A 12892-nucleotide genomic window follows, 5' to 3' on the forward strand; every position below is an offset into this window, starting at 1 on the left:
TGGGATCTCTCAGTGGTTCTGCAAGCCCTCACAAAGGAACCGTTTGAACCACAACAAGCAGTCTCTCTAAAGAATTTGACTTTCAAAACTGTATTTCTAGTTGCAATCACATCTGCAAGAAGAATCAGTGAACTGCACGGGCTATCAATTACCTTGATAGGTACAAAGGTTCAAAAAGAACCTTTTTGTCCATTTATCCAAATAAGATTGTACTTAAATGGGTTGTAAACCTTCATGTTTTTCACCTTAATGCATCCTATGCATTAAGGTGAAAAAACACCTGGCAGTGACCGGCCCCCCAGCCCCCCCCCCCCCCGTTTTACTTACCTGAGCCCTGGAAGTTGACCCGGTGGGACGCTCTGTCTCTCTGCCAGGGGTTCTCGGCTCTTGATTGGATAGATTGATAGCAGCACAGCCATTGGCTCTCACTGCTGTCAATCAAATCCAAATGACGCAGGGGGTGGGGCCAAGTCATACATTCGGCGGCTATGGATGCCGAATGCTGGACTCCGGAGCGCGCCCGCAAGGTAACCCCCTCGGTTGAGCGCTTCTCCTAGGGGGTTATCTGATGTGGGGGAGAGCTGCTGGGGGACCCCAGAAGACGAGGTTCGGGGCCACACTGTGCAAAATGAGCTGCACAGTGGAGGTAAGTATGATATATTTGTTATTTAAAAAAAAAAAAAAAAACAAACCCTTACAATCACTTTAAGACAGATCCAGGCTTTTTGCCAAAAGTAGCAACGTTTCAGAACCGGTCGCAGGAGATCATCCTGCCAACCTTTTGCTCAAACCCTTCAGGAGAAAAGGAAGGTCAATTTCACAACCTGGATGTGAGACAAACCCTATTACATTACTTGTAAGTGATTAAAGATTTCAGGTCCTCTGACTCTTTATTTGTTCTTTTTTCTGGAAACAAAAAAGGCCACCAAGCATCGAAGAGGTCAATTGCTTAAATGGCTTAAATCAGCTATTTTGGTAGCCTACTCTCAGATGGGTCTATCTCCCCCACTGGGAATTAGAGCTCACTCTACAAGGACTCAAGCCACTACATGGGCAGAAATAGCTGGTGCCACCCCAGATCAAATTTGTAAGATGGCTACGTGGTCAAGTTACTTTACATTTTGTCCGTCATTACAGATTGGATCTTCTGTCAGCAGGTAATCAGGCTTTTGGCAGAAAGGTCCTGCAGGCTGTGGTCCCTCCCTAGGGGGTAAGTCTCTTTTATCCTCTCAGGTGCTGTCCTGAAACACGTTTAGGTAAAATTCAAGTTAGGCTTACCGGTAACTTGTTTTCTAGGAGTCTTTCAGGACAGCAACCCGCCCTATTGTTTTTTGTATGCTGTGGCTAACCATATTATGATTATGTGTTCCAGCTTGGGGCCGGAGGTTCTCTACTACTACTGGCAACATGTGGGAAGGAGCTTCCTTTTAAAGTTCAGTGGAAGATGTGTTTCCTGCTGGTAAGTGGGAGGAGCCACTCTGTGGTGTCCTGAAAGACTCCTGGAAAATAAGTTACCAGTAAGTCTAATGCCGCGCACACACGATCGGACTTTACGACAGACTTGAGGACTTGTCGACTGACTTTATGACGGACTTTCCGAATGAACGGACTTGCCTATACACGATCAACCAAAGTCCCACGGATTCGTACGTGATGACGTACGACCGAACTAAAACAAGGAAGTTCATAGCCAGTAGCCAATAGCTGCCCTAGCGTCGTTTTTTGTCCTTCGGACTAGCATACAGAGGAGCGGACTTTTTGACCGGACTCGAGTCTGACGTAAAGATTTGAAACATGTTTAATTTCTAGGTCCGTTGAACTTTTGGGGAAAAAAAGTCCGCTGGAGCCCACACACGATCGAATTGTCCGACGGACTCCGGTCAGCCGAACCAAGTATGCCGTAAAGTCCGGTCGTGTGTACGCGGCATTACTTGAATTTTCAGAGCGGCGCTCACATGACAGCTGCAGTGATCGGGGCCACGATTCCACCACTGACGTCAGTCAAGAGGAGAGAGCCGGCCGGTGATGTGAGTGGCGCTCTGAAATACAGTATATACTGCATTTTCTTTTATAAATCAGAGACAGGAGCACACAGCATTAGCAAACACACATGATTATATAAGATTTTAAATGTTATTTCAGCAGCAGGAGGGGAGGGGGCAGGCACTGGCACAGGCAGGGAGAGGAAGGGGGAGAGCAGACAGGATAGCTGCGAATGATGGAGGCACGTAAACTGACCACGGTGTCGGGGCTCAGCAGCCATGATAAACTGTGGTCAGTTTACAGGGGGGAGGGCAGGATCAGCCAGGTACTTTATATGATACAAGGGGGCCAAATTATACAGCACAAGCACTGTGCTGTATAATGTGCTTTAAAGGAACAGGATCCTTTTTTTTTTTTTTTTTTTTTTTAGTATTTAAGCTAATACTGATGTTACAGTCTGATTGTACAATCTCCTTTAGGTCTACCAACAACTATGCAGTACAAAGGCTTGCCTGATTGCATATAAATTGATTGGATAGATTGGATAGATTAGGTAGGTATTGATATTGCATAGTTTTGGTAATTCCCAATTTGATTGTACATTTGTATGTTCAGATTGTAACGTGTATGGTGACCCTTAATGTTGTTGAGATAGAATGTCCTAGGGCAGTGATAGCGAACCTTTTTGAGCCAGAGTGCCCAAACAGCGACACAAAACCAATGTATTTATTTCAAAGTGCCTCATGGAATTAAACCTGCCAGCGGCTCTGCACAGAGGATGGGACTGATCATCCCTCTTAAAGAGACCTAAGGAACCAAAAACTTACGATTCTGCCCAGAAAAAAAATGTTTTTGCTTTCTCAAAGGAGTGCGTTACGCTCAGAATACAAGGTTCAGGAATGGGTTACACTCAGAATGCAGGGATCATGAATGATTTACACTCAGAATGCAGGGATCAGGAATGCATTGTGCTCAGAATACAGGGTTCAGGAATGTGTTGTGCTCAGAATGCAGGGTTCAGGAATGCGTTGTGCTCAGAATGCAGGGTTTAGGAATGCGTTGTGCTCAGAATGCAGGGTTCAGGAATGCATTGTGCTCAGAATACAGGGTTCAGGTGTGCATTGTGCTCAGAATACAGGGTTCAGGAATGCGTTATGCTCAGAATGCAGGGATCAGGAATGCATTGTGCTCAGAATGTAGGGTTCAGTAATGCATTGTGTTTAGAATGCAGGGTTCAGGAATGCGTTGTGCTCAGAATACTGAGTTCAGGAATGCGTTGTGCTCAGAATGCAGGGTTCAGAAATGCGTTGTGCTCAGAATGCAGGGTTCAGGAATGCGTTGTGCTCAGAATGCAGGGTTCAGGAATGCATTGTGCTCAGAATACAGGGTTCAGGTGTGCGTTATGCTCAGAATGCAGGGTTCAGGAATGTGTTGTGCTCAGAATGCAGGTATCAGCAATGCGTTGTGCTCAGAACACAGGGTTCAGGAATGTGTTGTGCCCAGAATGCAGGGTTCAGGGGGGGTGATGTGAAGGCCAGTAGAGGGCACTACTATGGGTTTAGCCCTTCCCAAAGCAGTGTCCTCTGCCCCTTCACATACCCTCCTCCCCTTCCCCTATAGCAGTGACTTCTGGCTTCCGGCAACGCGGCACTGCTTACAGTAGCAGACACTCCGTGTAAGTCCTTCCCACTGGGCTACCCTGGGTGCATGCAGGGAGGGATTTACACACAATCGGCCCTCCGTGCCTGCACCACCAGTGCAAGTGACTGCCTGGCTGGGGGATTCCCTCACCCTGGCTCCGTAAGCTTGCATGCTCACAGAGAGGGCTCTGCATGCCAGCTGTGGCACGCGTGCTATAGGTTCGCCATTACTATCCTAGGGTCTCTGGCTGACATCCACCTTTCAATACATTGCCGACACCACAGTCTTGCCTAGTAGAGAATCCAGCGTGTGAATGGTGCAAGGAGCTGGGAGATTTATGAAGAATTAACAGCAAACATCAGCAGTGATTATAGAAACTTCTCATCACTACAGTGTGAAACATATCAAGGTGTTACATGACTACTGCTGATATCTGCAGTGCTTATTCTTTAGCAGCATGTACAGTAACTCACAAAAGTGAGTACACCCCTCACATTTTTGTTGTCACATGAAAAGCTATAATATAATATATATATTATAATAAAATGCAATAACATAAGAAAGTCCAGTCCAATCACTGTATAAATCCCATGTTATAACAGCACTTGTCAGTCCATCGAATTTCTGGCCAACAAATATATACTTCTCAATATACGTAAAGGTGTGATGACATTCAGTGAATGAAACTCTGAAGATAGCAGGTGATCCTAATGGTTGTCAAAGCGTGCACCAAACACCCAGATCTTCACCATGTGAGGCACACTCCCCTAAGGGGTTACACTCACCAGGGCTTAGTATATTACAGGCCTTAAAAATAATGCTTATATCACTTTAAAGGAGAGTCATCAGCAATGCGGGCCAGGTCAGAAAACATGAATCACTCCAGTCATATAAAATCATGGAAAGGAAAATACCAACATAGTGTAATCCTGTTTCACACATTTATTGTAACAAAACCCGACCCTCATACAGAACACGTACAAGCTGTTAAAATCAATAGAGCATATAACTGTAAGCGAAGTCACCAGTCTGCCGCACAGGAGAGCATTAGTGTGGATTACACAGCCGCGCTGTTTCTTCCTGATAGTCTCCAGCTGGCCATGACACTCAAACGTGACCTCCGGTCGCCGTGGAGGTCACGTTCTGACGCGTTTCGTCATATCCGAATTCAACTCCGTATCTCAGGATACATCCGCAAAGTTTGCAGCTGTTTGGGAAGTGTCCACTCATAAAGCTGTCTTCCTAATATAATATTTACAAAAATGTGAGGGGTGTACTCACTTTTGTGAGATACTGTACATGCCAAATAATGTGTAATGTTGTACAGCCAGGTTCTTCATTCGACCTATTTCCCAGTTTAGTAATCCTCTTCCTGTATCACCTCTTCCACCTCCAGGCTGGTCTCTATGCAAACAAATCTACACCTTCACCTCTGTGCCATGAACAGGGAAGTGATGTAGGTAGTAGTAGAGTGGTTTACCCAGCTATGCTGTGTGCAATGATGTGCGAATCACCGTTTATTGTGTTGTGTGTATGTGCCTCTTTGTCTTTTTTCTCACATGAGGCAGTCTGTTTGTTTCAATGGGCTGCTCTAAACACAGCAAAGAAGCTCAAGTATAATTTTAAGCTGTGTGCATTTTTAGCAGTGCGTTTTTTCATACGCAAATTCGTGTCTTGATTTGACACATTTAGGGTTCCATTAACAATAAGTGGCAAAGCAAGTGCAAAATGTGTTTTTTGCATGAATGCCTTGGGCTACAGTCCAACTACAGTAAACTGTTTAATGTGTGATTTTGCATGTTAATGGCACCCCAAAGGCAGCAAGAAAGATGCTGCTAAATACATGGGTAAAATACTCCGAGCTTAAGAAAATATTTGAGTTACCTGGCCTCATTTGTTTTGCGTGCAGGGCAGTCCTTGCACTTGCACTTTTTTTTGCACTGAAATCTTGAAAGGCATGCAAATGCTAGTTGACTGGCTGTCATGCTGACCCTCTTGCTTCAATTGACTCAGAACAAGTATATAGAGATGGACTTGTGACTTTTTGAATATTACAGGTCAGTGATTCAGAAAATACTGAAGCTAATGGGTCAGTACAACAGCCAGGCAACCTTTTTCCAAGATGAGGTTTACTTTAGCTAGCACTTTCATATATCAAATTAATTGTTTTGATATTTGATGCGGAATGTAATTGTGAACCCTTCAGCTTCACCCATCCATTGAAGAGATATTGCCCTTAGGGCCTTTTCACACGGGCTGTCCGATCAGGTCCATCTGTCAGTTTTTCAGGCGGACCTGATTGGACTCTCCAGTCTCCTCTATGGGGTGGCGGATGTCAGCAGTGACATGTCCACTGACATCTGCTGCTATCTGATCCGATCCTGTCTGCCAAATCCATACAGATGGTGGTCCTATTTTCCATCCGTCTGGCAGATCGAAAATGATCCAATCAAAATGAACAGGCGGTCCGTTTTCACCCAGCTCCCCCATAGAGGACAGCGGGACTGTGTCCGTGTCTGCTCTGCACAGTGAGCGTAGACAGACCTGTCATCCACCTGCTCAGCGGGGAAAATTTACTAAAACTGAAGCACACAGAATGTGGTGCAGCTGTGCATTGTAACCAATCGTCTTCTAGGTTTTAGCCCTTGTTCACACTGAACGTGGGTTTGAAATCAAATTCAAACCCTCATTTCAGTGCGAGTTCGGGGGGCGATTTGAAAGACATCTGTGTGGGTTCATGCACAGATGTCTATTGAAATCGCCCCCGAAGTTGCCAAAAGTATTGCAGGGACTACTTTTGGAAATCTGTGCGGCGCCGCAAAGTCGCGTTGCACCATTTGGGACTGTGCTGTTGCTGGAAATAGGCTGCGATTTGACATGCCAAATTGCGCTGATGTGAACGGGGGCTTATTGTCAAAGCTTAATTGAACAAGCTGAAGTTAGAAGCTGATTCGTTACTATGCACAGCTGCACCAAATTCTGTGCACAAGTTTTAGTAAATCTACCCAAGTTGTGTATTTGAAGGCGATCCCTTGGCAGTGTGGCAGCAGAGTCCCCTATAAGAGGAAGCCCTGTGTTTGATGTCTGTAATTCTAAAGGTGTCTTGAGCTTAAAAAATGTTTCAAGTGATATTAAACAATATCCTTATTCTCTAAAAATAATCAATATACATCCACTACCTAATGGCCTTGAAAGAAATTGTTCCTTGCTGTGTTTTTCTGCCTCCTTGTAACTTCTTCTGTAAGCAGCCGAACCTTTCCTCTTCCCCCTCACTTCTGTTTGTTTGCAATGAGCAGTGCACATACTTGAATACATTTATTTTTTTTAACCAGAGTTTAGTGTCACCCTGAAAATTGATCTACAGTGGGTTGCTTTTCAGAGGACAGTGAGGGGGGGTATGCAGGTGTTCAGGAGGTGATGTTGACACCTCTTAATGTCTGTTTTTTGTTTTTGTTTTTTTATGGGCAAATGGCAATTATGCACTGTGGGCACATGCTGCAACTGCAAGCCTCACGCCTCACTTATACAGTAAAGTTTGACAGGTGGTGCAACCCGTCAAACTTGGCAGGAATCATTGAAATTTCTGTATGACAATGCTCACCCATCTGAGTGGCACCATGTCTGCTTGTAGGTGGGCAGTCAGAGGTCTGTGTCAACCGCCTGTTTTTATGACCCCCTGGCCGCAAGTGTAAAAGGACACATGGTGGTGGGGGGGGGTTAAAGCTAAATAAGTGATGGAGACAATCATTTGGGTGACTATATGACAGAGGTGGGGGACTCGAGTCACATGACTTGACTTGAGTCACCTGTTTGAGGACTTGCGACTTGCTTGACAAAATTAAATAAATGACTCGACTTGACTTTGACTTGTCACTAATGACTTGCAACTTGACTTTGACTTGGGCTATTTGACTTGCAATGACTTGGCACCACCAGTGCTGTGTCTTGGCCTAGGCAAAAGCCGCCCCCCCCCCACAAAAGAAAGCTCCCCCCAAGTCCCGGCTTCGGGGTAGATCAGTATTTTGACTTAATTTGTGACTTGACCAAAATAAATGACTTGACTTGACTTGCTTGACTTTTAGCAGGGACTTGACTTGCTTGCTTTTCGCCACAGTAACTTGGGACTTGCTTGTGACTTGAAGGTTAAGACTTGAGACTTGCTTGTGACTTGCACATGTGTGACTTACTCCCATCACAGCTATATGAAAAGTAGAGAACTGGTGAGGATCATTCATTTTTAATACCAGTAAATGACTTAGATTTGGCACAGAACTGTTAGCTTCTGGCTCCATTGCATTTTAGATATAGTATGTATATTGCTAAGGAAGCTGCCGGGAATGGATAATGTTCACACCAAGTCTTATGTGATCTGTTCACACTATACACTTGCAGTGATGTGCAGAAAAAACGTGGCTCAGAGGCCATGGTGTGAACAAGTTTGTTTTGTTATACTGTAAGCTTGAGCTCTCCTGTGCTGTGCAAACTCGAACAAGTCTCTGAAAGAGCACTGAAAGAAGCCTAAAAATGTACATCCCCCTCTTTCAGTCCTGGTATATACCGGTACATTATAGTACACTATAATCAGTTGAGCTGCATGTGATTGTTTTGGTCTTTTCTGTTTTTCAGCCTGGGTTCACGCTGTAGCGATACGGGAACCGGCGCGATTCCAGCGCCGGTTCCCGCATTGCATCTCTCCCGCAGGCAGTTCACACTGCCTTCTGCAAACCGCTGCGGGTGTCAATACAATGCTAATGACACCCCTAGATCGGTTCACAGATCGCAGTGTGAACTGTGGATTCGGACAAGAATCAGATCGCATGGGTGAGAACACCCATGCGATCCGATTCCAGTGCGGGGGGAAAAAAGTCCTTGCACCTTTTTTGTGCAAATCCAATGCAAGTTCAGCCATACAAACTGTATGGCTGAACTCGCATTGCACAGACATCGCATGTGATCGGCACGGCAGTGTGGGTGCGAATCACATGCAATGTCTGTGTTCGCTACAGTGTGAACCCGGGCTCACTGGCTGCAGGGTTGGCTGCTTCCCCCTGTCTGTCTGGAAAGGTTCTGGACGATAGGGGGCTGGAAGAGTCAAATCAGCAGCTGACTATTTATGCAGCCTTGGCCAATCCCTGAGGAGAGATGCCTAGATGGTTGCTAGGAGGGAGCATAAATACCCTTAGACTGGGAGCAGAGGGGTTCTTGTCCTAGAGGAGGAGATCCCAGCTTGGAGGGCTAATGCCCTCCCTGGCAGGTTTGCAATGTGGCTGCAGTGCATTGAGGTCCCAGCTAGACTAGCAGGGGAGCCTATTCTGCTGGGAGTTGCTGGAGCTGATTGAGGGATGTTTGTTTGGGGCTCTGGTCTGGTATCACTGGAGAGGCATCTGGAAGATAATGGAAGGAGGCATCCAAATATCCAAGGACATTAGTGAGTACAAGCTGGAGTGAGAGATCCTTGAGGCCGGGTTTACATATGTGTGGCCGCGGTTCCCAGCATAGAGTATGGTGCATTCCTGTTCACCGATTTAGCGAATCAGGACCAAATTTTTGCCTGAATTCGCACCTGAACTGGACCCAAACACACACAGGACCCTTTTGGAATGCGGACCATGGCTGCCCCGAACCTGTGTGAACCAGCTACATTGAACTGGTCACACTCGCATGTCATGCGAATTGGATGGGGGGAACACAGATGTGAACCCGGCCTGACACCGTGTGCAGCTGCCAAGTGCTAAAATCAGTATTGCTCAAAGGGGACATTGTGCCTGGTGTTATGGTATAGCTCAGTCCACTTATTGCTTGTGTAAAGACTCTGCTTAGAATATTAGGAGGAAAATTAGTGTCCTCAAGTTGCTGCTAAAGTTACTTGAGTATCCCACAGTTTCCATACTCCTTTCCAAGTTCAAGTTCTACAATAAAGCATCAGAAAAGCATACCCCTAGACCAGTGGTTCTCAACCTCAATCCTTAAGTACCCCCAACGGTCCATGTTTTCAGGTTTTCCTTTGCTTTGGACAGCTGCTTTAAATCAATATCAATGACATTGTATTGATAAGAGCTATTTTATCTAAGGGAAGTTCCCAAAACATGGCCCGTTGGGGTTACTTGAGGACTGAGGTTGAGGACCACTGCCCTAGACTGTTCATTGAGCCAAAGGAGGGGCTGTGACTGTGTGCCTGGCTGCGGCTGCAACTATGGGAAAAGACCTTAGGGGCCTTGAACTGTGGGCTCCTGTAGGACTGAGTGCTACATAAATAAAATTTCTACGATGTACATAACCAACAAAAGCTTCAGTGGTGTCCTTGGTTTCATTGAAGGAGCAGTAGTGTTTCCCATATACCAGGGCTGGTTAAAGTCTTCTATGACAGCTTCCAGTCTTCTAGGAAAGTCTTTCTGCAAGATTTCAAGTGTGCCTTTAGGAATTTGTGCCCATTTGGCCAAAAAGGCATTTTTGATTTTGCGTAAACGTGGCACACAGTCAGCATTCTAATTCATCCGAAAAGATGTGTAATAGGTTGACATTCCTGTCCATAGATATTGTGTTCCAGGTTTAGGCACCTGGGTCCTGGACCAGAGATACTGCTACAATTGGTAGTATAGTCATTTTACACTAAAGTTGACTTTAGAGCACAAAAACTACCACATTTTTTTTATTTTTTGGTGGAATGCAAAAATAGGGCTGTGCAGAGTAAACAGACACCCAACACGTCAAGCCTTAAAATTGCATGGCCCTGGGAAATGGTCATCAGTTTAGAGTTAACTGTGAATAGGGGGGCCTAGAGTTATTGCTATAACTCCAGTGTGTGTGTAGTGATATGTAACGTGTGTAGTGCAGTCAACATTTTTGTACATAGGTGCCCCTGATGCCTGTGTTTACATTCAGATGTGCTTGTAAATGGGGGTGGGTGTAAATTTATTTTTTAAATTTTTTTCACAAACTTTACTTTTTTTATAACATAGGTGACTAAAACCCCCCTATGTGATACTATTTTTGTTACAGGTTCTCTTTGATGAGACATCAACGGTCTGGGATCGCTGATGTCTCACCTATCCTCCATTAAAGCTAATGGAATACAAATTGGCCACAACAGCCGGGGAAAGTGATAGCAGAACCCAGAAGTAACAAAATACACAGAGTTCTTACTATGTAGGGGAGATCAGCAAATAGATGGGATAAAATGGCAGAAGGGTTGCCGACCGTACCAGGGGTGCATAGATGCATTTGCTTCCATCTTCCAGCCAACAGTCGTCTTGTCCCATTGCAACCCCCCACCACCACCACCACCACCTACTTTGGACATATTCTATACTGTATGTCAGTGGCAGGTTCACTTTAAAAAAAAAAAAACATTAAGACGTAAGCTAACTCTGAATTTCCTAACCACCCCTTCTCATTGGTCAATGCAGCCACATGCTGACCAAAGAGAAGCTAATCTGAGGCTTCTTCTTCCGGTAAGGTCTCCCAGAAGCAAGAAGCGCTTCTCATTGGTCAGCACAGTCATGCGGTCGCACTGAAAAGGGCTTGTCATAGTGAGCTCTATGATGGATAATCACTCCAGGGCTGTTTGTTTTGGTGTATAGACCACCACACTGGCAGCATGGGGTATCACAGCCTCTACATGCAGTAGGTTCTGAACGTGTGACTGTCCAGGATATTTGGCTTTAGTAGACCTTTTCATTTTTCATGAAAAGGTGAACTTACCCTTTATTATTGCTATGATTTACAAAAGGTGAGGCATAGCATTTTTAATAAAATATAAGCTCCGCTTCATAGTCCCACTTCTCATGTGACCTCAACAATAGACACAGCCTTCACTATGTTTTGTGTGATTTATAGCCAACACAATGCAGAATGCAAGAGAAAGCAGGTGCCATTTCCTGGCAAGTTTGCCAATTACCCATCAGAGAGAAGGGAAAGCTTTGTAAGGAATGATAAATTTATACCAACAACACCCACTAGTAGTATGGATTATAGCTTCTTGGAAGGTGAGATGAGAATGGTATTGGTGGGCACTGCGTAGTGTGTTAGGAAGTAAACCCAGGACTACACAGTTTATGTAGCTCATTTGAACTACTAAAGTCTCATGAGATCAATCTCTTTGTTTAAGCATTTTATATTAAAAGTAATGCGATAAAACAGATTTTAAGTATCATTGAGCAATTTAATTCCCACAATTGCACAAGGCTGCAATTTAATCATATTACACCAACAGCTATTATAGATTCTTCTCCTCTATTCTCTTTTGGAATCGGAGCAGAAGATTAATCGCTCAACAGTTGCTGAGGTACACTGTGTCCCACTGAAGTACACTGTGAGAATAATCTCCTAATAATCACCCAGCGATTTCCCACAGTAGCATTTCCATGAGATGAAAAATCACCGAGTAGTCCTAGGCTTGTAGCTGCGTATATCAGGTTCAAGCTGCCAAGTCGTTGGGTCCTAGATTTTGGGAAGATTTGTCCAGGCCTGCCAAAAACAGTGCTCACAGGAATGATTTCATTGTGTAACTTCAGAATTTAATAGCTCTTGGCAGGCTGGCAGCCCAACTTTTTTTTTTACTTTCAAAGCTAATTTGCAGTTATGGACTTGATAGCATAGTTACATTGGTAGAGCTTATTCCATAGGCAGAGGCAGGGAGATGACTATGGGCATGGGATGGCCTGGGGTGGGTTTCAAGAACAGCAAAAACAGGTATTTGAGTTGCAGTTTTACTGCCTCCCTTAAAGAGGAGCTCCAGTATCCCCCCCCAAAAAAATAAAAGTCAGCAGCTACAAATACTGTAGCTGCTGACTTTTAATATAAGGACACTTACCTGTCAAGGGATCCAGCACTGTCCTCATCCGAAGCACTTCCCCACAGTCTGTGCCGTGCTGCGCTTTGTGAATGGTCCCGCAGTCTTCTGGGACCTGTGATGTGTCCCAGAAAACTGCAGGGATAGGAGGAGGGGGCAGAACTTCCGCTCAGATCGCCACGGCAATCTGCCTGGAAGTGGGAGCGGGTACCTCTCAAAACCAGGTACCCACTCCCCTATAAAGTTCCAATTATTAAAGGGGGGGGCGGGCAATTTTTAAAAGTAAATCAGCAATTGTAGCCCCTATGTTTTTCTCGTTACAAATGTATCTTAATCATTCAAAAAAATGGAAAAACATAGAAATATACTTACCTTCTCTCCAGTGATGCAGTGTCAAGCAGTTCCCCAATGGCCACTACCATCTTTGGTCAGTTGGTTTCCAGGAACCGATCATTGGCCATTCTCATTGGCCTGACT

The 12892-nt window shown here is 44.9% G+C and overlaps 1 protein-coding gene across 5 annotated transcripts in view; it reads left to right on the forward strand.

Moving 5' to 3' along the window:
* The first annotated feature begins 454 nt into the window (after positions 1–454).
* Positions 455–12892, forward strand: part of GABPB1 (GA binding protein transcription factor subunit beta 1) — a 108326-nt gene continuing 95888 nt past the window's right edge. The window contains exons 1-2 of one of the 5 annotated variants that reach the window (XM_073618586.1): positions 455–1210; positions 1373–1459. In XM_073618586.1, coding sequence (XP_073474687.1) covers positions 1445–1459 — 15 coding nt within the window. In that variant the 5' untranslated portion in view covers positions 455–1210; positions 1373–1444. The remainder of the gene's footprint in view (positions 1211–1372; positions 1460–12892) is intronic. The other 4 variants (XM_073618593.1, XM_073618590.1, XM_073618591.1 and 1 more) reach the window with 4 other exon arrangements.

The sequence above is a fragment of the Aquarana catesbeiana genome, linkage group LG03, assembly GCF_042186555.1.
Source record: "Aquarana catesbeiana isolate 2022-GZ linkage group LG03, ASM4218655v1, whole genome shotgun sequence".
Taxonomy (NCBI): domain Eukaryota; kingdom Metazoa; phylum Chordata; class Amphibia; order Anura; family Ranidae; genus Aquarana; species Aquarana catesbeiana.